The sequence below is a fragment of the Mobula hypostoma genome, chromosome 28 (genome assembly GCF_963921235.1).
Source record: "Mobula hypostoma chromosome 28, sMobHyp1.1, whole genome shotgun sequence".
Taxonomy (NCBI): Eukaryota; Metazoa; Chordata; class Chondrichthyes; order Myliobatiformes; family Myliobatidae; genus Mobula; species Mobula hypostoma.
Window position 1 is genome coordinate 13,190,381 of NC_086124.1, and position 27,348 is coordinate 13,217,728.

The 27,348-nt window shown below is 43.0% G+C and overlaps 1 protein-coding gene across 2 annotated transcripts in view; it reads right to left on the bottom strand.

The window, feature by feature from the left end:
- The window catches only part of LOC134338857 (glutathione hydrolase 1 proenzyme-like), a 70,156-nt gene that overhangs the window by 24,293 nt on the left and 18,515 nt on the right, over nucleotides 1-27,348 (bottom strand). For both annotated transcript variants that reach the window (XM_063035008.1, XM_063035009.1), the window contains exons 5-9: nucleotides 23,505-23,697; nucleotides 13,619-13,782; nucleotides 11,974-12,120; nucleotides 5,330-5,466; nucleotides 2,575-2,756 (exon numbers count right to left, since the gene is read on the bottom strand). In XM_063035008.1, coding sequence (XP_062891078.1) covers nucleotides 2,575-2,756; nucleotides 5,330-5,466; nucleotides 11,974-12,120; nucleotides 13,619-13,782; nucleotides 23,505-23,697 — 823 coding nt within the window. The remainder of the gene's footprint in view (nucleotides 1-2,574; nucleotides 2,757-5,329; nucleotides 5,467-11,973; nucleotides 12,121-13,618; nucleotides 13,783-23,504; nucleotides 23,698-27,348) is intronic.

The following is a 27,348-nucleotide window of genomic DNA, read 5'->3' on the forward strand; positions in this document are numbered from 1 at the left end:
GAGATCCTTCAGCAGGACTGGAGATAAAAAAACTGAGGAGTAGGTTTAAAAGGTGGGTGGAAGGGGAAGAGAGAAACACAAGGTGACAGGTGAAACCTGAAGGGAAGGGGGTGAAGTGAAGAGCTGGGAAGTTGATTGGTGAAAGAGATACAGGGCTGGAGAAAGTAGAGTATGCTAGAAGAAGGCAGAAGGCTATGGAAGAAAGAAGAAGCGGGCAGGAGGAGCACTGGAGGGAGGTAATGGGTGGGCAGGGTGATAAGGTGAGAGAGGGAAAAGGGAATGGGGAATGTTGAAGGGGGGGAGGCATTATTGGAAGTTTGAGAAATCAACCTACAAGCCATCAGGTTGGAGGCTACCCAGACGGAATATAAGGTGCTGTTCCTCCAACCTGAGTGTGGCCTCATCGCGGCAGGGAAGAAGGCCATGGATAGACATATTGGAATGGGAATGGGAAGTGGAATTAAAATGGGTGGCCACTGGGAGATCCTGCCCTTTCTGGCAGATGGAGCTTAGGTGGTCAGCGAAGTGGTCTCCCAATTTATGTCGGATCTCACTGATATAAAGGAGGCTACACCAGGAGCACAGTGTATGACGCCAACAGACTGACATGGGAAGTGTTGTCTCACCTGGACGGAATGTTTGGGGCAACAAACATATTACATGTATTTGTTGGAAAGAGTATGTGAATCTCTGGGGTAATGTCTTCTAACCATATAACCATATAACAATTACAGCATGGAAACAGGCCATCTTGGCCCTTCTAGTCCGTGCCGAACTCTTACTCTCATAAAAGTAAGAGTTACTCTCTTACTTTCTACTAAAGCTATTTGGAGTCAGGTGTTCCAATCGATGAGATGAGATTGGAGGTGTGGGTTGTGGAGGTGCCCTGCCCTATAAAAAAAGATACATCAAGTCAGGTTACTGACAGAGCCTGCTCTTCTCAAGAAATCTCTGTTTATGAGCACCGTGCCTCAATTAAAACAACTTTCAGAGGACCTTAGAAGAAAAGTTGTAAAGATGCATGAAGCTGGAAAAGGCTACAAAAGCATTTCTAAAGACCTGAGTGTTCATCAGTCCACAGCAAGAGAAATTGTCTACAAATGGAGGAAATTCAGTACTGTTGCTACTCTCCCTAGGAGTGGGCATCCTGTAAAGATCACACCAAGAGCACAATGGGCAATGCTGAAGGAAGTGAAAAAGAACCCAGGGGTAACAGCAAAAGACCTGTAGGAATCTCTAGAGCTTGCTAAAGTCTCTCTTGATGTGTACATTATAAGAAAAGCACCATGGCGGAAATTACTGCTCTCCAAAAAAAAATTGCTGCACGTCTCAAGTTTGCAAAAGACCTCCTGGATGTTCTACAATGCTTCTGGGACAATGTTCTGTGGATAGATGAGACAGAAGTTGAACTTTTTGGTGGAAATGCACACCACTATGTTTGGAGGGAAAAGGGCACTGCACACCAACATCAAAACCTCATCCCAACTGTGAAGCATGGTGGAAGGATCATCATGGTTTGGGATTGCCTCAGGGTCTGGACAGCTTGCATTCATTGAGGGGACAATGAATTCAAAATTGTATCAAGACATTTTACAGGAGAATGTCAGGGTAGCAGTCCATCACCTGAAGCTTAATAGAAGTTGGAGAATGCAACAAGACGATGATCGGAAAGTCAAGAGTAAATCAACAACAAATTGGTTTAAAAAGAAGAAAATTTGTGTTTTGGAACGGTCGAGTCAAAGTCAAAGTCCTGACCTTAATCCTATAGAAATGTTGTGGAAGGACCTGAAACAAGCAGCTCATGCAAGGAAGCCCACCAACATCCCAGAGTTGAAGCAGTTTTGTAAGGAAGAATGGCCTAAGATTCCTCCAAGCTGGTGTGCAGGACTAATCAACAGTTACTGGAAACGTTTGGTTGAAGTTATTGCTGTACAATGGGGTCACAACAGTTACTGAAAGCAAAGGTTCATATACATTTCCAACAAATACATGTAATATTGGATCATTTTTCTCAATAAATAAACAAAGTATAATGTTTTTTGTGTTATTTATTTAATTGGGTTCTCTTTATCCAGTTTTAGGACTTATGTGAAGATCTGATCACATTTTAATTCATACTTACGCAGAAATAGAGAAAATTCTACAGGGTTCACAAACTTTCTAGCACCACCGTACAACTGGGAATGAATTGCTTAAACAAAAATGCAAGACGGAGATAGAAATGATAAGATGTGGAGATAGAGATGATAAGAGATGGAGGTGATTGATTGGAAATGGAGATGATTGATTAGAGATGGAGATGATTGGAGATGGAGATGATTAATTGGAGATGAAGATTATTGATTGGAGATAGAGATGGAAGATTGCTCAAATACTATTGAAATATCAAATACACAACAGTTAACTAGCCTGCTGAGATCCTCCAGAATTTTGTGCGTGTTGCTCAAGATTTCAAGCTTCTGAAGAAACACAAGTTTACCACAGTATTTCTGTGCTTTTAAGTATGAGTCATATCGCAACCAGCCCACTTCAGGGCAGCTCCAAAACCACTCAATAAAAATAGGCAATACTTACTAGCCATTGATGGTGCTGGTAACTGACACAGCACTGCCATCTTCTGCCACCACAGAAAGATGAGATGTTCCACTCTGCCCAGGTAAAAGGCATTTTATCCCATAGTCATCAATTCCTTCACTGGTTCTCCCATCATTGATCCTTCCTCGAATTTCATTGGCTTTTGAGATCATCTCAATGGCCTATTTTATTGACAAAATTTAGTTAAAACAAGGAAAATAAAAGACAATAAATACCACCCACCCATGGTAAAGTTCACAACGTTAATAAACTTATAAACTTAGTTTGGAACATGAATCATATTTCCAATGTGACCTGTCAAAGTATCTAGTGTTTTAACAAGAGAAGCACTCCTTGCATTTCATGCTGACTTTTTGTTGCCTGAATCTTCACAGACTTTCCAGCCTGCCAGGCTTGCTCACTTGATACTAATTGAGTCACCAATTAATTAAAAACAACACAAACCGAAAGCTGGAGCAACTCAGCTGGTTATGGAAATAAATAAGCAGTCGATGTTTCAGGCCTCAGACACATATTTCCGATGTACCAATTAATTTAAGGCGCTTACTTACAGAACTTGTAAAATAGAGGGCTATGTGGTAGGGTAATTCTAGGCAGTTTCCAGAGTAGGTTACATTGTGGCACAACATTGTGGGCCAAAGGGCCTGTAATGTACTGTAGATTTCTGTTCTATGTTCTATTAGTCTTAAATCCGATCAACTTTGCTTACAGATTCCTATATTAAGAAAGACCATAAGACTATAACATTTTGCAGCAGAATTAGGCAGTCTGGCCCATTAATTCTGCTCCACCGTCCATTTGCCTCTCAGCCCCAATCTCCTGCCTTTGCCCTGTATCCCTTCCTGCCTTTCATATTACACTGCTTGGTGGAACTTGCCTGCTACTGTACTGTAAAAGGAACAATTTACTTTAAGTAGTACCTACTTAAACAGAGTAACATGCCTGAGATGTCTTTGCAAGAACAGGTCATTGCGTATTTAACAGCATAGTGAAAAAACGTGTGTTTTCAAGAGCACCCTAACTCATTGAAACCTATTGAATGTTGAAAGGCCTTGATAGAGTGGATGTGGAGAGGATGTTTCCTATGATGGGAGAGTCTAAGACCAGAGGACACAGCCTCAGAATAAAGGGGTGTCCTTTTAGAGCGGAGATGAGGAGGAATTTCTTTAGCCAGAGAGTGGTGAGTCTGTGGAATTCATTGCCACAGGCAGCTGTGGAGGCCAAGTCTTTATGAATATTTAAGGCAAAGGTTTATAGATTCTTAATTCTCTCTGGCTATCCATCCCAAAGGATGATGGTGGTTCCTTTCAAGGAACAGCGTGTGCGTGAGTGGATTTTAGGTGAGTAGGGGGTTGCACAGGTCCAGACCCATCCTCTCGACATCCCCTCCAGGATCCAGTGGCATGGTGAGGTCCAAGGCGGCTGGGGGAAGTTCTTAATCAGGGCATGAAGGGATACGGGGGAAGGCAGGTGACTGGGGTTGAGATAGAAATTAAATCAGCCTTGATGAAATGGTGAAGCCATCTCAAAGAAACGAACGGCCTAATTCTGCTCCTATATCTTATGGTCTTATGTATATATCTGTAAAGAACTTCCAGTGTTCTGTGTTTTCATTTTCTATAACCAATAAAGCAATTATACAGTGAGTGAACTGCGATGGGCAACACTTAATTTACTAAAATTATTAAACACAGTGACTATTTATCTCAACAACAGAATGGAAGGTGAATTCCAATATGCGCATCTGCCTGGTAACAAGGACTGGAGCTCCTAAGAACAAAGCTGGGAAAAAAAATCAGAACTTCAATCTATTAACAATCTTTGAATGGAATATGCAGCCAGTGTAAAGCTGTTACACAAACAAGTAATGAAATGCCATCATTCATATTGAGTTGGATGATATTTGAAAAGAAATACTTACAGAAACTTAAAGAAAGTTCAGAAATAAAAGTTGGTCAAAGCATTAGGACTGTTCTTCAGCAAAGAGTAAGGAATTAGGACAAGTAAATTTGAGGAGGTGGTGTGATGACCACTCAAAATGAAAAAAAGAGCAGTGAGAATCTTAAGTACTCCTGTCACCTCCCTCTGGTGTTCCTCTCCCTTCCCTTTCTTCTATGGTCTACTGTCCTCTCCTATCAGATTCCCCCTTCTCCTTTATCTCTTTCACCAATCAACTCCAGCTCTTTACTTCACCCCCTCCCTCTCTCCCAGTTTCACCTATCACCTGCCACCTTGTACTTCCTCCCCTTCCCCTCACCTTCTTACCCTGACCTTTTCCTCTTCCTTTCCAGTCCCGATGAAGGGGTCCCAGCCCGAAACTGTTTACTTTTTCCCATAGATGCTGCCTGACCTGCTGAGTTCCTCCAACATGTGTGTGTGTGTGTGTGTGTGTGTGTGTGTGTGTGTGTGTGTGTGTGTGTGTGTGTGTGTGTTTCTTTGGATTTCCAGCATCAGCAGATTTTCGGCACACCAAGGCCCAAGGCCCAATGTAAACCACCTCACACACACGGCCCACTCGTCCACCTCATCAGGCACCTGCTGTCCCACCCAAGCTTGTCTTCACCAATGAGGAACCGAAGTGCAATCTCAGGAGACTGGCTAAGAGGGCAAAAGAAGGTTTCATGATCCGGGACATGTTTCCACACACAAGTTTCCATTCCAAACAAGGCCATAGGAAGTTATGCATGGAAAACTGACACTAAACAGCAAGCGCACACAGACAATTCTTTCCTACCTCTTTGTGGTCACTGGAGCTTGGATACTCCAACTTGCTTCTCTCAGCAAACGCGAATTTGAAAGCTTCGATTATTCTATGGTATGTTAAGACTTTCTTTTCTGAAGATGATATACTCTCTCTGGAAAATTTGTATCCTAAAAATAGATTATGAAAGTAAAAACTGGATGCAAAAATTGGTCAGCTAAAGCCAGATGAGAACTTCACAGAGTAATGGATGAATCCATGCAAACAAACATTACAGCAGATTTTGATATTAAATCAAAAAGGAATCTACTCCTCTAGACTGACTCTGAATGCATCTTCCAAACCTGTGACCTCCATGAACTTGAAGAACAACATGGGTTCAGTGGTTACCATGTTATTGTAGCACAAAAGTTCAACGTTCAAAGTACATTTATTATTAAAGTATGTACTTTGTATACAAAGCATATACTTTCTACTTTATTGTCACCAAACAAATAGAGCGTACAATCATCACAGCGATATTTGATTCTGCTCTTCGTTCTCCCTGGAGTACAAATCGATAGTAAATATATTAAAAATTTAAATTATAAATCATAAATAGAAAATAGAAAAGGAAAAGTAAGGTAGTACAAAAAAAACCGAGAGGCAGGTCCGGATATTTGGAGGGTACGGCCGAGATCCGGGTCAGGATCCGTTCAGCAGTCTTATCACAGTTAGAAAGAAGCTGTTCCCAAATCTGGCCATACGAGTCTTCAAGCTCCTGAGCCTTCTCCCGGAGGGAAGAGGGACGAAAAGTGTTTTGGCAGGGTGGGTCGTGTCCTTGATTATCCTGGCAGCACTGCTCCGACAGCGTGCGGTGTAAAGTGAGTCCAAGGATGGAATCCATATGTCAAAATGGTTTTTATGACACGTCTAGTGCAGTAGTGTAGTGCTTGTCATTCTCACTTTCAGATTCTACCACTGGCTAGCAGTCTTGTGAGAAGGAGAGCTGAGTGTGTAAGTCTCTCCCTGCCAGTACACAGCCTCTCCAACAGCAAGCTTCATGTGGTGCCTCCTTGCTGGTGACACAAGGAAACTGAACTCCTTTTGGATTCAGGCTGAACTACAGAGGACGGGGAGGAGGTGTGGCCCCTACACACGTAACACGCAGGCCCACCAGTGTGTGGACACGCCCTGGTGCTCGTGAATCAGATCACCAGCTATTGGTAAATAGCCCCACTGTCTTGACGGCAACCTTGTGAGAGATGAAGGCTACGGGAGTAAACCCAGACAGTAAATCCAGAGTGGAGCCCTTAAGGTGGTTGGAAGTCATTGAACATCATTGCAGCAGCTCCCATAGCCAAGCTGGTGCCAAATGTATTGCTTCATAAGCTTTCCTTTGGACTACACTGGTGAGGCTGAGAGGGGGATCTTGATGACTGGACATTTCAGGATCTCCATACCATCTGACCAGGCTTGTGATGATGATCATCACGCATTGTCCTTCGAGACAGATGGATGGCAACCATACATTATACAAGCTTGAGATTCCTCTCTTTGCAGGCAACCACAAAACAAAGAAACCCAAAAGAACCCATTAAAAAAGTCAAATACCCAATGTGCAGAGAAATAAAACAAATCATGCGAACAATAAAAGCAACCAAATAGCGTTCAGAACTGAAGTCCACAAAGAGTCCACAGACGCTCAGTTCAGTGCAGAGATGGAGCAGTGAGATTAACCAGCTCGTCCCTTGGCTCAGCCCTTGCACCCTGACCTTTTCAATCTGGCCCAGATCCTAAATCATTGTCCAAACATTGGGTTCAGTCTCTTCAATACGTTCAAGAATCTCTAGCAGGAAGGCCCCAAAATCCCCGGCTTTGCCTGCTGCTGGCGACCGAGGCTGAAGTCGAAGCGTTCGGCAGAGTTGGTGCTCGGTGCTCGGTGTCGGAGGGCTAATCAGAGCTTGAAGTTTTCGAACGACTCAGAGTCGGACTGTGGTCGGGCATGGCAGGGAGAGTTTTCTTCCGTCTCCCGTCTGCGTGAGATGTGGGACTTTCGAGAGTCTTTGAACTTTTTTACTGTGCCCATGGCCTGTTCTTCATCAAGTTATGGTATTGTTGCGCTGTTGTAACTATATGTTATAATTATGTGGTTTTTGTTAGTTTTTCAGTCTTGGTCTGTCCTGTGTTTTTGTGATATCACACCGGAGGAATATTGTATCATTTCTTAAGACATGCATTACTAAATGACAATAAAAGAGGACTGTGTGTCCTCATAATCTAATTTAATCCAGGACTGGATGCCGTCACCTTGATTCAGCCTTTAGGAACCCACCGCCTCGATTCAACCTTTCCAATTTGGTCACAAGCAGGAAGTCGCCGAGACCCACCAGTGCCATCTTAAACCAGTGACCTGGGTTCAATTCCGCCACTCTCTGTAAGGAGTTTTATGTTCTTCCCATGAGCATGTAGGTTTCCTCTGGGTACTCTGGTTTCCTTGCACATTCCAACGATGTACGGGTTAGTAGATTAATTGGTCATGTGGGTGTAATTGGGTTGGCTTGGGCTCATTGGGCCAGAAGTGCTTGTTACCGTGATGTTTCTCTAAGTAAACCAGAATCAGAGATGTAAGGGAACCCTTTTGCATCTGACACTCTGACCCCACCCACACGCCATTGTTTCTTGACAATTCTTCATGACAGCGTTGTGCAAGTGTCTTCACCTCCCATAGAGTAATTATTCCACAAGGTAACTGGCACTGCCTTTTTAAGGGGCCATCGATTAAAAAAAGCAACAAATGTCAAATTATCAGTCATGAATCCAAAGTTTTGGACAAATTCAAACACAGGAGACACATCTCATAGTTGTTCCGTATTTCATTTTAATCTTTTTGTATGAAGTCATTGGGCACAAAAACCAGCTCCTTGCCACATCCTGTCGGAACTAACCATCAAGCACCAATCAATAGTGTTAATCAATACCATAACCTTCTATGCCTGGGCAATTCAAGTGTTTGTCTATGTATTTTTTTAATATAATATTGTGTCTCTGCCTCCACCATTCTTTCAGACAGCTCAGTCATTATGTGCCGTGTTGTATGACATGGTCTTTCCGTGACCGTGATTGTTCTAGGCAAATTTTTCCTACAGAAGTGGTTTGCCATTGTCTACTTCCGGGCAGTGCCTTTACAAGATGGGTGACCCCCAGCCATTATCAATACTCTTCAGAGATTGTCTGCCTGGTGTCAGTGTTCGCATAACCAGGACTTGAGATGTGCACCAGCTGCTCATACGACCATCCACCTCCTGCTCCGATGGCTTTGGGGGTGGGCTAAGCAGGTGCTACACCTTGCCCAAGGGTCAACTGCAGGCGGGAGCTCCTTACGTCTTCTTACATCTCCATCCTGCCACCCATTTTCAAACAGTATGTCCTAAATTTCAAACACTCTGTGTGTGGAAAAAAATTCTGCATATATCCCCTCTCTACCTCTCACTCCCTATAACCCCAATCAATTCCTCCTTGGAGCAAGGCGGGAGGAGAGAGAGCAGCGCGCCGCGCGTGCACAGCCCTCCTGTGAAAAATGTTATCGTATCTGTTAAATAAGGGCCGTGAACAATTCTGATTTGATGGAGACGGACATGAAAGCACAGAGGAACATCTGGAGAAATTTCTGAAACGCTCGTTCGCTGCTGTCGTTACTGCGCGGTCAGGAATCTTTCGGAGGGAAGGCCTCAAAATCCCCGGCCTTGCCTGCTTTTGGTGACCAAGAAGGAGGTCGAATCCTTTGGATAGAGATGGCGCTCATGTACTCGGTGTCGGAGAGCTGATCAGAGCTCGAAGTTTTCAAACGACTCAGAGTCAGACCGTGGTTGGGAATGGCAGGGAGAGTTTTTCTTCCTCCTCCCGTCTGCGTGAGATGTCGGACATTTGAGAGACTTTGAACTTTTACTGTGCTCGTGGACTTCTTCAGCAAGTTATGGTATTGTTGCACTGTTGGAACTATATGTGATAATTTTGTGGTTTTGTTAGTTTTTTTCAGTCTTGGTCTGTCCTGTGTTTTGTGATATCACACCGGAGGAAATATTGTCTCATTTCTTAATGCATGCATTACTAAATGACAATAAAAGAGGACTGCGTGTCTTCATAATCTAAAAAAAACTTCTTTTTGTATCCCTGCTCAATGTCTTACTCTTTATGTTATGCTTTTGTCCTCTGATTGTAGATACTTCTGGTGAGGATAACATCTACCCTATTATTTTGCACACATCCATCAGCTGTCCCCTTGGTCTTCTGCATTATGACAAAAACAAGCCTAGAGTATCCAGTCTCACCTATTAACCATCTCCTAATCCATCCCAGGCAATATCCTGGTGAATCTCCTTTGCACCCACACCAGCGCAATAATTTCTTTTCTTTACTCGGGCAAACCAAAGCTGCTTACAGTATTCCCGATGAGTGCTCTCCAATGTTTTATAAACCTACAAATATTTCTAGTTACATCCTTGAAAAACGGAATCAAGTTACTTAGTCAGGATCTCTCACCAAAAAGCCACGTCGACTATCCCCAGTCAATCCTTGTCTTTCTAAATGTAGATTGATCCTGTCAGTCTGATTTTTCTCCCCATTTATTTTTTACAACACAGTTCTGGTCGCTCCACTACAGGAAGGATGTTGAGGCTTTGGAGAGGACGTAGAAGAGGTTCACCAGGATGCTGCCTGGTTTAGAGGGCATGTGCTATCACGAGAGGTTGGATAAACTTGGGTTGTTTTCTCTGGAGCGCTGGAGGCCGAGAGGAGATCCGAAAGAAGTTTACAAGATTATGAAAAGCATAGATAGAGTGGACAGGGTGTATCTGTTTCCCAAGATAGAAATGTTTAATACCAGAGGGCATGCATTGAAGGTGAGAGGGGTAGGTTCAAGGGGGTTTTTTACTCAGAGAGTGGTGGATGCCCAGAATACACTGCCTGGTATGGTGGTAGAGACAAATACATTGGAGGCTTTTAAGAGATGTTCAGATGTAAGGAGGATGGGGGGATATGGACATGGTGTAGGCAGGAGGGGGTCAGTGTTTGGGTGTTTTTGATTTGTTTTTAGCTGGGTCAGCACAACATTGTGGGCCGAATGGCCTGTTCCTGTGCTGTATTGTTCTATGTTCTATGTACAAAATAATGCAAGCATCGAGTTTTTATTTTCTAAGCACCAGAGTTGTAGAAAATGGTAAACACTTCCTTCATTAATTCACTGAAATTCTGTAGTCCGTTTCCGTGCTGGTGCAGTGACCAAGAAAGATAACCTGAGCACAGCCGCCACTGTGAGTGGGCAATTCAAATGCTTGTGACCGAGTTTCAGGTTGAGTCCATATGAAGTAAGAATAGCAGTAAGTGAAAAAATACCTTTGATCAGAGGTCAATGAAATTGGACAGTTTATTGAGATACAGCACGGAATAGGCCCTTTTGACCCTTCGAGCCACACTGCCCAGCCATCCCTGATTTAATCCTAGCCCAATCACGGTACAATCGACAATGACCAATTAACCTACCAACCGGTACGTGTTTGAACTGGAGGGGGAATAATTACCCTTCGAATTTAGAATCTCAAGTTACTCCTCTGAACCACTTACCACTCAAAAGAAAAACTGCAGGATTATTCATCCCAATAATCTCATCAAACAAAAGCCAGATGACTCTGCCAACTATGAGATCTTCCTGCGCGCAGAGAGACTGCCATATTTGTCTTCTAGCATTCATAGAATTTCAAATCAGTACACGGTGTTCCATGGCACTTGGCGATAGTGTACCATGAAAAATACAGATACCCCTTCCACACAGCTAGCTCTGAAAATAAACTAGTTATTCAAAAACATCCATCTGATGATCATGTTTACCCCGAGCCTTCATTTTAAGCCATGGAGTAACCTAACAAAGGCAAACAGTGCTTCCAGACTCCCTCAATAGTTAATGCTCCAAGGTTGTAGCTCTGATTCGAACATTAACCACACAATGTGAACAAAGAAACACTCTGAGAGTGTTGTTTCTGCATTGACATCCTTGGTAATTGGAAGCTTCAGTGAGTTTTCTCTGCCACCAGCTCAAGAGTTCTGTTAAGTGACCAGGTTGTAATAATTTCCAGTTAACATAGAGAACAATTGGTCCAATCAGTGTTAATGCAGCATAAGACTTTGATTCCATTTTTACCCAGAAAGGATTTTGAAGTCATTTCAGAGCGACATGTTCCCCTAAAAGCGGTGTGCCCGATTTTAACTCCCGAGCCTCATTTAAATGCAGCCAAGTTTCAAATTAATCATTCACTTTGTTCAGTCAGGGCAAAGCGAGACATTTTCAATACTATCCACCAGTGCTGGCCTGCTCTGCTGGGACTCCGTGTTCAGACAAAAGTTATTTAATATAAACAACAGTGTCTCTACTCTCAACGCTGCAGGTTAAAACCCTCCCATACAGTGAGGCAGCCCAGGCTGATTTAAACTGATCCCTGATTCTATTTTCATCGTGAGGTTCAGGAGGTGAGTTTTCCGGTTAGACAATCAATTAGGGTTAAAAAGTGGCATCCATCATTAAGAACCCCCATCACCTTGTGAGTTACCTTGAGCAAATGACCACTTCCTCTACTGAAGGCTGGAAGACCGTCAAAGATTCACAAAACAACATTGAACACATGAACCTGGAGGTTGAATATTACCTTCGAGGATTTTCAGAATGAGAGCGAGGACCGGTCCGCCTGATGGAGCACCAGGAACGTACAAGGTGTAGTCACCCAGCGTCACATTTATTGGTGTCTCCTCTCTCGCCTGGTACTGCTTTAGGTCCTTTCGGGAAATTAGACCACCTAGAGAGAAACACGGGCACGAGTGACCAATCCAATCACAGTGGGATGGGGGGGTAAGTTCTTTACCAAAAAAGCAGCTTAATTGAACAATCCCTTCAGAAAAAGGGACACATCAACATAGGAGGGCGCAGAGACTCAGAACAGAAGGACATCTCTTTAGAACAGAGATAGGCAAATTTCTTTAGCCAGAGAGTGGTGAATCTGTGGAATTCATTGCCACAGGTGGCTGTGGAGATTATGTTATTGCGTATACTTAAAGCAGAGGTTGATAGGTTCTTAATTCATTGGGCATCAAAGGTTACAGAGAGAAGGCAGAAGAATAAACTTAAGTGGGTAAATAAATCAACCATGATGGAATGGCGGAGCAGACTCAATGGGCCAAATGACCTAATTCTGCTCCTATCTCTTATGATCTCATAAACCTTTCTCTCCCAGTGAGAGCACTGATTGAACCCTTGTTTAATGTCATATCTGCAAGATGGAAGCTCCAAATGTGCATATCTCCACCAGATCCAACCTAGGTTTTCTGGTTCCATTTCTGAAGCAACTATAGTACCAGTGTTGGCATTGTCAGCGCCCTTCTTACCAAAGGCACCCACTACTAAGTCCAAACCAGTTACAGTAACAATGCCTTGCTTCCTTTTCAATTGCAAGAACTCAGGGTCATTTAGATATTAGTGGCCTGTGGCTAGACTTCTGCTGTCAAGTGGTGTTGCTCTCTTTCAATGATGTTGGAGGACATTACCGCAGTTCTGTGTTTATGGATTGGACTATTGAGTTTATGGGTTGTAGACTTTTTAGTTTTATAGTTTTTATATTCTGTGTTTTTGCCCATTCTTTCTTGTTTTGTTGTGCAAGGGGAAGGGGGTTTGAGGGTTGATGTCTTAATTGGGCTTTGTTAGTTTTTTTGTGCGGAGGTGGGGGGGTGTCAATGTTTTTGGTACATTTGTGGGGGGGGGTTTGGAGTTCAATGTACTTATTCCATTTTGCTAGTTGTTTTTTGGTGCAGGCGAGGGGGCTTTTGGGGTGATGATTGGGTTGCTGTTGTTTTTTTGTGTGGGGGGGTGGGTCTGATGGACCTCTTTGAACGGGTTCCGTGGTTTTTCTTTGTTCTATGGCTATCTGGAGAAGATGAATCCCAGAGTTGTATAGTGCATACATACTTTGATAATAAATGAACCTTGAACCTTTGCCCTTCACAATTACCCTTTGCCAGCTGATGCCAATTCAATTTCTAATCCTACTTGCCATCTTCCATTGAATTGCATGGGGCTTTAACGTTCAGATCAGTCTATTATGTGAGAGTAAATCAAGCACTTGCTAAAATACTGCTGAATATTTCCTATTTTGCACAGAGCTTGACATATTAAATAGTAGATTCTGAAAGTATTCACTGCTATATAATTAAAACTGAAACATAATTAAGACAAAAGCACTGGAGACAGATTCTATATTTTCTTTTAGTTAATTGACATGTTTATAATTCAGAGAATTGTACCTGATTGGCTAACAGAATGAACAATGTCCTCAGCAATAGGTCCGTCGTAAAAAGCGTCTGGCCCTTCATCTGCTATCGTTTGCAGTGTATCCGCTAATTGTGGAAAATATATTAGGTCATTTTCATTCAAAATTCTGTTGCTGTTTTTCTTACAGAACACATCACTGTGGAAATAAAAGATTTTTTTTTAATGATCATCATTTTCCCCCTCGTGGTGAGCGGTAGGGTAAATTCAACAATTCCATGCTCCCAGTGGATGAGCTGAGGAAAGGGCATTTCTTTCTCCGCAGAAGCTGCTTGGCTTACTGAGAAATTTCAGTAATTTCTATTATTCTTCCAGTGGGATGCCTTAGAAGAACAGAAGAATGGGTAAGAAGTACTCCACTATAGCACAGAATCTCTGGCTTTAATTCTACTGAAACAAAGCTCTGCGCTGAGAGCATAGGATTGGTGAATATATCCTTGAAAGTTTTCTATTCATGTAAAGATGATTCTGTTGAAATATGCCCTTGGGTTAATAGTACCAAACATGTTGTATTGTTACATTAGCATATTGTATCTGAAATTCATTCCTTTGACTTCCCAACTGGGATGAATTACTCAACCATTCTACTTTAAATGTAACATTAGCAAAAGCATTATTTTCTTTCATCGTATTTTCTAAGCTAGCAAATTGCACCAAGAATTTAAAAAACTACTGACTTGCATAATTTATATCTCAGCTATTACCACCAGCCACCATAGGAAGGCAGTAGCCACCATCAGAGATCCCTACCACCTGGGCCATGCTCTTTTCTCGCTGCTGCCATCAGGTAGAAGGTACAAGAACCTCAGGACTTACATGACTGGGTTCAAGAACAGTTCCTACCCCTCAACCATCAGGCTCTTGAACAAAGGGGATAACTGCACTCACTTGCCCATCCACTGGGATGTTCCCACAACCAGTGATCTCACTTCAAGGACTGTTTATCTTGTTATCTCACATTCTCATTACTTATTGCTATTTATATTTGCAGTTGTACAGTTTGTTGTCTTCTGCACTAATCTTTCACAGATCCTGTTTACAGTTACTATTCTATAGATTTGCTGAGTATGCCCGCAGGAAAATAAATCTCAGAGTGGTATATGGTGACATGCACATACTTCGATAAAAAAATTACTTTGAACTTTGAGTTCATGGTCACATATAACATGAAGGAGAATTGGCAATGATAACAAGGGCACTCTCTAATTGCTTTAAGTAAAAGTGTGACTTCTACTTAATTTAAATTGCATACAGGAATTAACTTCCAACTGTGATAACTCAAATCCTGCTTGAAGGTAGAATGGCAAATAAAATCTAACATGTGCTGAAGTTTATTTATGCTTGAAATGGGCTTAACTCTATTTTCTGTAAATCCACAATAGAAAGTTGCCTTTGACAAGGATAATGAAATCTTGTGAGAAATAGTTTGCTATCACTCAGAAACATCAGCCAAATCCTTTACCCATCAGGAAAGAAATAGATGTGTTACACTTGCCCTATGTAATTTTAACAACATTGTCACGTCCTCTGGGTATGTAACGGGCAGAAGTCTGACCCCCTCATTTTCTCAATGACAAAGATAGGGTAAACTTGCCCAGTTTTGGCTTGTGCTAACATCTTAGGCACATATATATATGTGTGTGTGTGTGTGTGTGTGTGTGTATATAAATAGCTAAGACTTTTGAACAGTGCTGTAGTAATTTTTATGTAATGCACTGTACTGTTGCCACAACAAACCCCCCAAATTTCATGACATACGTGAGTGATGATAAACCTGATTCTGATACGGGTCTCTTCTGTGGACTGAGAGTGGGAAGGGGCCAGGGAGAGGGGAATCATGGTTGGGAAAAGGGGAAGGGAGCGGGAAGCACCAGAGAGACATTCTGTAACGATCAATAAACCAATTATTTCAAATCAAGTGACCTTTCTTGGCGTCTCGGGGCTGGGTGTGTCTACACTCACGCTGCACCCCTACCCCTGGCACTCCTTCTCTGCCACCCGTCCCACACCCCTCCCCTGGCACTCCATCTTCACCATTCTCAACATCCTTTGCTCCCACCAGATTCTCAAACTCGCTCTCTGGTCCACGTTGACAAATACAGTGCTGTCCAAAAGTCTTAGGCACCCTAGCTACATATACTGTATACGTGACTAAGACTTATGCACAGTACTGCAGGTATAATGATGGTAGATGAACCCAGGCTTGACCAAGATGTCTTGCTTTTGCAGATGTTCTCACATTGTCGTAAGTCATTCACCCTTGTGATCTGACAAAGATATTTGTGCCTCCCAGATACTCTCAGTGGCCATTTTTTTTAGATACACCTCTGCACCTGCTCGTTAATGTAAATAGCTAATCAGCCAATCATGTGGCAGAAACTCAATGTATAAGAGCAAGCAGACATGGTCAAGAGGTTCATTTGCTCAGACAAAACATCACAATGGGGAAGAAATGTGATCTGAGTGATTTTGACTGTGGAATGATTGTTGGTACCAGATGCAGTGGATTAAGTATCTTAGAAATTGCTGATCTCCTGAGATTTTCATCACTCAGTCTCTGAAGATTTCAGAGAATGGTACAAAAAACAAACAACATCCAATGAGTGGCAGTTCTGTGGGCTAAAATGCCTTGTTAATGAGAGAGGTCAGAGGAGAATGGCCAGACTGGTTCAAGCTGACAGGAATTCAACAGCAACTCAATAACCATGAACTACAATAGTGGTGTGCAGGAGAGCATCTCTGAATGCACAACACGTCAAACCTTGAAGTGAATGAGCTACAGCAGCAGAAGATCATGAACATACACTCAGTTGGCACTTTATTAATTACAGGAGGTACCTCATATAGTGTCCACTGAGTGTACATCATCAGCCTTTCAAAATACACCTTGCTAATGCATAATATTAACTTAAATGTACAAAACAGCTGTAATGATTGGACTGAATAATTCACTCCATAAAGTTCATAAAAATTAGATTGTTACAGAAGCCCAGACCAGGATTGGGATATTTCCTTTCAGCATTCATCTTAGTAATTTGTACTTGGCTTTTATGCTGCGGTACTGTTTTCCGGATGGTAGCAGCTGGAACAGTTTGTGGTTGGGGTGACTCGGGTCCCCAATGATCCTCCGGGCCCTTTTTTCACACCTGTCTTTGTAAATGTCCTGAATCATGGGAAGTTCACAACTACAGATGCACTGGGCTGTCCGCACCACTCTCTGCAGAGTCCTGCGATTAAGGGAGGTACAGTTCCCATACCAGGCAGTGATGCAGCCAGTCAGGATGCTCTCAATTGTGCCCCTGTAAAAAATCCTTAAGATTTGGGGACCCGTACCAAACTTCCTCAACTGTCTGAGTGAAAGAGGAGATGTTATGCCTTTTTCACTACACAGCTGGTGTGTACAGACCACGTGAGGTTTTCGGTGATGTGGATGCTGAGGAATTTAAAGCTGTTTACCCTCTCAACCCTGGGTCCATTGACGTCAATGGGGTTAGCCCGTCTCCATTCCTCCTGTAGTCTCAACCAGCTCCTTTGTTTTTGCAACATTGAGGGAGAGGTTGTTTTCTTGACACCACTGTGTCAGGGAGATGACTTCTTCCCTGTAGACCGCCTTGTTATTGCTTGAGATTAGGCCAATCAATAGTCATAGTCATAGTCGTAGTCATACTTTATTGATCCCGGAGGAAATTGGTTTTTGTTACAGTTGCACTATAAATAATAAATAGTAATAAAACCATAAATAGTTAAATAGTAATATGTAAATTATGCCAGGAAATAAGTCCAGGAAATATAGAGTCATCGGCAAATTTAATTAGCAGATTAGAGCTGTGGGTGGCGACACAGTGATGGGTATACAGGGAGTAAATAAAGGGATTTAGTACACAGCCCTGAGGGGCTCCTGTGTTGCGAGTCAGAGGGGTGGAGGTGAGGGAACCCACTCTTACCACCTGCCGGCAATCTGACAGGAAGTCCAGGATCCAGCTGCACAAGGCAGGGTCAAGGCCAAGGTCTCTGAGCTTCTTGTCGAGCCTGGATGGGACTATGGTGTTGAATACTGAACTGTAGTCCAAGAACAGCATTTTCACATAAGCATCCTTCTTCTCCAGATGTGTAAGGATGCTATGTAGAGCAGTGGCTATTGCGTTGTCTGTCGATCGGTTGTGTCGGTAGGCGAATTGTAGGGGGTTCAGTTTGGGTGGTAGCAAGCTGCAAATGTAATCCTTGACCAGCCTCTCAAAGCATTTGCTTATTATCGAGGTGAGTGCGACAGGATGCCAGTCGTTCAGACATGTTACCCTGGTCTTTTTTGGTACAGGGACAATGGTGGATGTTTTGAAGCAGGAGGGCACTCTACACTGGGAGAGGGAGAGATTAAAAATGTCTGTAAACACACCTGCCAGTTGTGCTGTGCACATCCTGAGTACTTGCCCTGGAACGCCGTCCGGTCCTGCAGCCTTGTGACTGTCCACTCGTTGGAAACATCTGCGTACCTCAGACTCAGAGATGACCAGGTTGCAGGCTGTAGCGGTGGCTTTCCTCGGAGGCTCAGAGTTGGCGACATCAAACCGAGTATAAAAGAGATTGAGCTCATCTGAGAGAGAGTCCGCGATGTTGGCAGCACCACAACGCTTGGCTTTGAGGTCTGCGATGGTATGCAGCCCTCGCCACAAGTCACGTGTGCTGTTCGCTGTGAATCTTGACCCAGTCTTGTCACTGTATTGTTGCTACGCAGCCCTGATAGCCTTCCGCAGATCGTAGCTGCTTTTCTTGAGCTCCTGCTGACTGCTGGCAACGCAAGCTCTGTGTCACGTGGTAAGTGCTGCTCGCACGAAACAGGTATGTTCAATCTGTCACCGTGTGAGTTTCCTCTGGGTGTTCCAGTTTCCTCCTACAGTCCAAGATGTTCTGCTTGGTAGGTTAATTAGTCATTGTAAAGTGTCCTGTCATGAGGCTATGAATAAATCAGGGTGGGGGGGGTGGGTGTTGATGGGTGGCGTGACCCAAATGGCCAGAGGGGCCTAGTCTGAGCTGCATCTTTATTTTTAAAAAATTAATTACTAAATTATTAGTCACAGAAATGCAAAGCTTAATTAAACTCAGGTAAATTTATTTTAAAGTGTGAATTTTAATTTGAAATGTAGCAAATGACTAACCACTTAATTTTTAACTGAAGGCCAGCAGCCCCATGTAAATTATTGGGAGATAAGAATAACATTGTTCAGGTCAATGTCAAGTTACTGTTTAATACGCAAGTATTCCTGAGTTTCCACCCAGAACTTGTGTGACTGACAGTGGTGAAAACTGAGCTACTGACATGAAGAAGGAAGCCCTGAACACTGTCAGAGATGGAGGATTTTCATTGCTGCTCTAAACGCCAGCGGCGTAACAGGCAGTTTGTAAGTAATCAACCTCTGCCTTAAATATACCCAATAACTTGCCCTCCACAGCCGCCTGTGGCAACGAATTCCACAGATTCACCACCCTCTGGCGAAAGCATCTCCTCCTCATCTCCGTTCTAAACGGACGTCACTCTATTCTGACGCAGTGTCCTCTGGTTCTAGACCCCCCACCCCCCACACCAGAGGAAACATCCTTGCCCTTCACCTGCCTGATACCCCCTTGCTGAAATTATGCTCTGTTGTGCCAACCTTTAGACTTAGTGGCCACTTTATTAGGTGGCACCAACAATCAAAGTGACAGATTTTCTCCCCATTCCAGATGTTTGGGCTGAACAACAACTGAGCCTCTTGACTATGTCTGCATGCTTTTATGAATTAAGTTGCTGTCACACGACTGGCTGGTTAGATATTTGCATCAACAAGGTGTTAGGTGTACTGTAAGTGGCATCCGAGTGTACGCCAGTGCTACAGACACCCAGTCACACTTCTGAGATTCCACATTCCCACTAAAAGGGTATTGTCACTTGGTAGAATAGCCACAGCTGTCTCAAATTGAGTACTGATGCAGACAGGTTTCTTCCCCACCCCAAACCACATCTCTACACATCTGCTCCTCCACCCTTCCTGACCAACCTCCCATTCTGAGGCCATCTCAGAACTCCATTCAAACACAAATTAGCTGTGCCCTCTAAATATCCGGACCTGCATCTCGTTTTTTTTTGCACTACCTTACTTTCCATTTTTCTATTTTCTATTTATGATTTTTAAATTAAATTTTTAATATTTACCATCGATTTGTAATCCAGGGAGCGGGAAACGCAGAATCAAATATCGCTATGATGATTGTACGTTCTAGTATCAATTGTTTGGTGACAATAAAGTATAAAGTAAAGTAAAATAATTAAAATTAAAATGCTACATCCTCAATATTACAATTTGTTACTAAGTTCCTGGACATTCGTCAATGGGAGCAAACTAAGAGGGCAAGCAAAATCCAATTCAAGGTCATTATCACTGTCTTAGATGGCATGAAATTAGTTGTTTTGTGGCAGCAGTACAGCCCAAAGATATAAAATTACTCTAAACTACAAAATAAAGAGGAGTTACCCCACAACAATTAGGCTCTTGAACAAAGGGATAACCACACTCACTTGCCCATCCATTGAGATGTTCCCACAACCAATGATCTCACTTTGAGGACTTTTTATCTCATTATCTCACGTTCTCATTATTTATTGCTATTTATTTATATTTGCATTTTCACAGTTTGTTGTCTACTGCACTCTGGTTGATCTTTCATTGATCCTGTTTACAGTTCCTATTCTATAGATTTGCTGAGAATACCCACAGGAAAATGAATCCCAGGGTTGTATACGGTGACATATTTGTACTCTGAAGCAGGTGGTGGATGGTCATATGAGCAACTGGTGCTTATCACCAAGTCCTGGTTACGCGAACACCAGACAGCCTCTGAAGAGTACTGATAATGGCAGGAATCACTTGTCTTGTAAAGGCACTGCCCAGGTGACCACTTCTGTAGAAAAATTTGCCAGGAACAATCATGGTCAGAGACCGTGATCAGCCATGTCATTTGACACATTACATTATGATGATGAAGACCAAACATTAGTGGAAGCATTAAATGAACATTAAATAAGTAATTGAACTAAACTATGTAAAAACAGCTTGCATAATATTTTCTCGCAAATAGAAAACAAGGATGCTTAATCTTCATAAACATTTAATATATTAAAATGACAAATAAAATGTGGTCACTTAATACCTCAGAAGCCATCATCCATCACTACGAGGTCTGACTATTGTGCTCTCAGACTAACACAATCCTGCCTGAACTTTGGTTCTAAGTTTCTTGGAATTGTAGAAGTAAGTTGTTCCTGAGTCAGCTCTTCGAAGGAAGAATAATGGAAATCAGAATGGAGTGCAGATCAAACGTTCATGATTCAAACAGACATTTAGACACAGATACATTGCTTCGGAACAAATGCGTCATAAAGAAAAAGTCTACAGAAAGCTTTTCATCAATCAGAAGTTTGCCTTTTGTAGGTTCTGTTTAACCTCCTTGCTTGCAAGCTTCTTTAAGCAATGCATGGCTGAACATAAAATGCAGAACTCCCAGATGACCCACTGCATGGCAGAAGTTCACTGTCAGTTGTTAAACAAAGTCTAGAAACTCATTTGACTCATGCATCCCCAATCCTGATTTTTCAGCTCAATGTGACCTTAAATAAAGTGGGATATTAAGGTGGGGGGAGGGGGAAGAGACACAACCGCAGAGGCTGTTGACTGAATCAAACTTATACTCCAACATTTTGTGCTTTGATCAGTGAAATTCTATCCCTCAAGGTCGTTCAGAGGAAAGTCACAAGATTGATATCCAGCGAAGGGGACCTTAGCGATGAAAGAAGACTGACAAAACACGAGTATCTTTGGATGACTGCGAGGCAGCAGATTAGGTGTTGAATTGTTGGTCTGGTATCACCGTCTGGTGCGGGCGGGTAGGGGCTTCTGCACAGGATCGAAATAAGCTGCAGAGACTTATAAACTTAGCCGACTCCATCATGGGCACTAGCCTCCGTAGTACCCAAAACATCTTCAAAGAGCGATGCCTCAAAAATGTGGCATCCATCATTAAGGATCTTCATTATTCAGGTCACACTGTCATTGTTCTCATCAGGGAGGGGGAACAGGACCCTGAAAGCACACACTCAGTGATTCAGGAACAGTTTCTTCCCCTCTGCCATCCGATTTCTGAATGGACATTGAACCCATGAACACTACCTCACTACTTTTTTTTAAATTTCTGTTTTTGCACTACTTAATTTAGGCATCCGTTAGTCTTGCGAGACCATGGGTCTGCACCTGGAAAGTCTTCACTCTCCAGGGCGCAGGCCTGGGCGAGGTTGTATGGTAGACCGGCAGTTACCCCTGCTGCAACTTTCCCCTCTCCACGCCACCGATGTTGTCCAAGGGAAGGGCAAGGGCCGATACAGCTTGGCACCGGTGTCATCGCAGAGCACTGTGTGGTTAATTGCCTTGCTCAAGGACACAACACACTGCCTCAGCTGAGGATCGAACTCACGACCTTCAGATCACTAGTCCAATGCCTTAACCACTTGTCCAGGTGCCCACACACATATACATAAAATAGAGAAAAGACTGTGAATTACAATATATATCGATATATACTGTAAATCACAGTTTCTTTTCTCTATTATTACGTATTGCATTGTACTGCAGCTGCAAAGACAACAAATTTCATGACACATGCCGGTGATATTAAACCTGATTCCGAAGCTGCACACCACTGTTGTATTTGAGTTGCTGTTGCTGTCCTGCCAGCTTGAACCAGTCTGGCCATTCTCCTCTGACCTGTCGCATTAACAAGGCATTTTTACCCACTGACCTGCTGCTCACTGGATGTCTCTCGCACCATTCTCTGTAAACACTGTTGCGCACGAAAATCCCAGGAGATCAGCAGTTTCTGAGACACTCAAACCACCCCGTCTGGCGCCAACAATCCTTCCACAGCCAGAATCATTTAGATCACTATTCTTCCCCATTATGATGTTCAAAGGTTCAAAGGTCCTATTTAATGTCAGAGAAATGTATACAATATACATCCTGAAATGCCTTTTCTTCGCAAGCATTCACGAAAACAGAGAAGTGACCCAAAGAATGAATAACATGTAAACGTAAGAACACCAAAGTACCCCCCCCCCAGCTCCCCTCCCTCCCGCACGTAAGCGGCAGGGAGCAACAATCCCCCTCCCCCCACCGGCAAAAAAAAGCGTCAGCACCACTGCCGAGCACTCAAGTGCGAGCAAAGCAATAGCAAAGACACAGACTTGCAGTTATCCCAAAGACTTTGTCTTTCACCTGTTGTTCAACATCCCCCAGGTTCTCTCTCTCCCTAATAAGAGAGAAGGAGATGTCTCCATTTTTCTTTCGGTCAATGTTTTTAATGCATCAAGTTACAGCCACATGATTGGCTGATACTTGCATAAAAGTGGCGTACAGGTGTACCTAATAAAGTGGCCACTGGGTGTATATTCCTTATTTTGTAAAGAATTATGAGATTATCAGAACAGGTATCAGGCAATCTATCAGATTGCATCCTGAATTCAACATTTGATTCTACCAAGTCAAATGTTAAATCGATTTCAAGTTCAAGTTTAATTGCCCTTCAACCACACATGACAGTAGAAACAAAATTGTGTTATTCTGGGGCCAAGGTACAAAACACAGTACCAACCATCATACACAACACAAAGCACATACAAGACAGCAAGCTCGTAAGATATCAGTAAAAATACATTTAAAAAATATATATGGTCCAAGACCCTGAGTCCATGAATGTTGCAGCAGTCTGCAGTTGAACACAATATGGCTTGTCAAATTACAGCAAGGAATTATCTGCAACTATAAAGGAATTTGCTCTCACCATAGCGAGGCGCTTTCTTCTATTTGCATTTTATTTGCTTCAAGGGCGGCAGCAAGGCTCTTACCGACCGGAAAACCTTTTCTCGCAAGCCTAATGGATGGCTCAAACAACTGTTTCCATGGCAACCGGCCATGCCGTTGATGTGCAAGGGCATATCCTCGGATTTCACCAGGAACTCCAATTGACGGCCCTCCTGCAACATGGGGGAATGTAGATGAAAATATGCCTGGACTGAGGTTTAAAAAAAAATCACAGCATTCAAAAGTTACACACTAGAGGAACCTACAAGACAGCAATGACTAGCTATATGGAGTGTAACATTGAACATTACAGCATATTAATTGACATAATCTTTCTGTAATTGGATTGGGAGTAAGGCCATTCATATCCTCAAAGTTCAAAGTGAATACATTATTAAAGTATGGATATGTTACCATATTCTACTCTGAGATTCATTTTCTTGCAGGCATTTACATAAAAAAAGATAGAATAGAATTTACAAAAAACTGTACATTAAACATTCTTGTGTTTGGAGGGGAGAAAATGGCCTTAAAAAGGAAGTGTTCCATTTCAGTCCCTTCCATTTTGACAAGTTCCTGCCCTTTTGCAAACATGGTGATATTCCTGGAGTTCCCCGCAGATGTTGACATGTTCCCAAATACCTATGGAGGTTCAGAATTCAACAATCAAAGTAAATATCAAATTACATTCTGTATATATTACCATATACAAGCTTACGATTCCTTTTCTTGTGGGCAATCAGTCATTAGAAGAAACTCAACAGAATCAATGAATGACCGCAATCAACAGGACAAACAACCAATGTGCAAGAAAAAACAACAAACTGTTCAAATATAAAAAGAAAGAGCAAAGAAAAAGAAATAAAAATAATAATAATAAATAAATAAGCAATAAATATCGAGAATATGAGGGAAGAGTCCTTGAAAGTGAGTCAGTAGGTTGTGGGAATATTTCAGTGATGGGGCAAGTGATGTTGAGTGAAGTTACCCCCTCTGGTTTAAAAGCCTGATGGTTGAGGGGTAATAACTGTTCCTGAACCTGGTGGTGCGAGTCCTGAGACTCCTGTACTTTCTTCCTGATAGCAGCAGTGAGAAGAGTGTGTGACCTGGGTGGTGGGGGTCCCTAATGATGGATGCTTCTTTCCTGCGACAGCGCTCCATGTAGACAGGCTCAATGGTGGGGAGGGCTTTACCGGTGCTGGACTGGGCCATATCTATTGTTTTTTCAGGCTTTTCCATATGAGGGAATTGGTATGTCCATACCAAACCATGATGCAACCAGTCAATATATTCTCCAACACATATCTGTAGAAGTTTGTCAAAGATTTAGACAACATGCTGAATCTTTGCAAACTTCCAAGAAAGTTGAGGTGCTGCCATGCTTTCTTCATTAGGGCACTTACATACTGGACCCAGGACAGATTCTTCGAAATTATAACGCAGAGGAATTTAAAGTTGCTGACCGTCTCCACTTCTGGTTCCCAATGAGGAATGGATCATAGACCTCCTGAAGTCTATAATCCTCCCCAGATTTTCAATCTCCCTTCTATACGCTGATCCATCACCACCTTTGATTCGGCCAATGACAGTGGTGTTGTCAGCAAACTTAAATATGGCATTGGGGCCCCACGGTCAGAAGTCTAAAGCGAGTAGAGCAGGGGGCTAAGCACACAGCCTTGTGGTGCACCTGTGCTGTTGGAGACTGTGGAGGAGATATTGCTGCCAGTCTGAACTGACAGGGGTCTGCAAGTGAGGAAATTGAGGATCCAGTTGCACAAGGAGGTAATAAGGTCTAGAACTTGAAGCATATTGATTAGTTTTGAGGGGATGACAGTATTGAATGCTGAGCTGTAGTCAATGAAGACCATACTGATGTATGTATCTTCGCTGTCCTGATGCTCCAGAATTTATTGAAGAGCCAATAAAATGGCATCTGCTGTGGACCTGTTGCTTTGGGAGACAAATTAGAATAAATCCATTCACTTCTCAGGCAGGAGTTGATATGTTTCATCGCCAACCTCTCAAAACACTTCATCACTTGGATGCAAGTGCTGTTGGATGGTAGTCAAAGAGACAGGTCACCATGTTCTTTTCAGTCACCGATAATTGAAGCCTGCTTGAAGTATTAATGAAATTCCAGAATCCTCTGTAAATGAGATCCCATTTCACTTCTACAAAGGTCAACATGTTCCGACCTTCCCATGCAAGTGCTGATGTAAATGCTTCTGCTGTCAAGTTTGTGAAAGCTCGGCCTCAAAGGAATGACATTTGATGGTAAAAGTGTGGCCGGTCAGCCAGAAAACAAAGCAAATTCACAAAGCATACGAGGAGTACAAGGTGTATAAGATGGTACACAGTGTAAAGAGTGGACAGCTGGTGCCTTTTACCCAGCGGCATAAATGGCTAATGTGAGAGAGCATAACTTTAAGGTGATTAGAGGAAAGTTATAGTGGGGGAATTCAGAGGTAGCTTTTTTTTATTACAGAGAGAACTGCCAGGGATGGTGGTGGAGGCAGGTACACTGGGGACATAGAAAAGACTCTTAGGCAGGCAAATGAAGGAAAGTAAAATGAAGGGCCATGTGGGAGGGAAACAATAGATTTATCCTGCACTAGGTTAAAATGTCAGCATGACGTTGTGGACTGAAAGGACCTATTCTGTGCAGTACTGTTCTAAGCTCTATGTTCTAAATTTGTCCATTTGTTACAAGGATCGCCATCAAAGGGTGACACGGCAGCGTAGTGGTTAGCAGAATGCTTCACAGTGCCGGTGACCCAAGTTCGATTCCTGACGCTGCCTGTAAGGAGTTTGTACGTTCTCCCCGTGACCGCGTGGGGCTCCGCCCATAATCTTAGCGGTTGCCAGGTTAATTGGTCATTGTAAACTTGTCCAGCGATTGGGCTAGGATTAAAACAGAGGACTGCTGGGTGGCGTGGCTCAAAGGGCTGGAAGGCTGTATGTCAGTAAATAAATAAGCATTCCCCTTTTCTGATTTAGAAGCCATGATGGTCAAACCTTCAGGTTGTTCATTTGACATTTCTCATTCCACCATTTTAATCCATAAAGCAATAATACTCATCCTGGAGTAGGTCAAATTGTTGGCACCACATTGTGGGCCGAAGGGCCTGTTCTGTGCTGTCCTGACGAAGGGTTCCGGCCTGAAACTTCGACCGATCTTTTCCACGGATGCTGCCCGACCTGCTGAGTTCCTCCAGCGCGTTGTGAGTGCTGTTCTGTGCTGTACTGTTCCATGCTCTAAGTCAGCAGAATCTTCTCTATCTTTTAAGAGTAGCTTTACCCCCCCCCACCCAAGGGTGGTGAGCCTCCCAACAACTGTTCCCACATTCTCACCTCAGTCCCCAAGCCCTGCTGTCCTTTGAAGGGCGTCAATTTGATCCTGACCAGCAGGGAGATACCTGTATTGCTGCATCAGTTCTGAGCTGCTTGGGTATTGTCGGCTTGAAATGAAACCCTGGCCAGACACAGAGTATAGCAAATGCACTGCTTGGCATCAAGCTTGTTGGCTGAAGAAACACTTTTGGTTCCGTCAGATGCAAGGCTTGCTGGTTCAAACAGGGTATGTCCATAAAGAACTCACAAACATGTGATTAGCTGAGTACTTGATGCCTGATATTCTACGAGTAGTTCACTTGCTTTTTGCCATTTGCGCAAAATGTCCTTTTTTTTTCTCCAACATCTTATGGTCTCATATTCAGGGCATGAAGGGTTATGGGGAGATTGGAGCTGAGAGGGAAAATGAATCGGCCATGATGAAATGGTGGAGCAGGCTCGGTGGACTAAATGGCTTAATTCTGCTCCTGAAT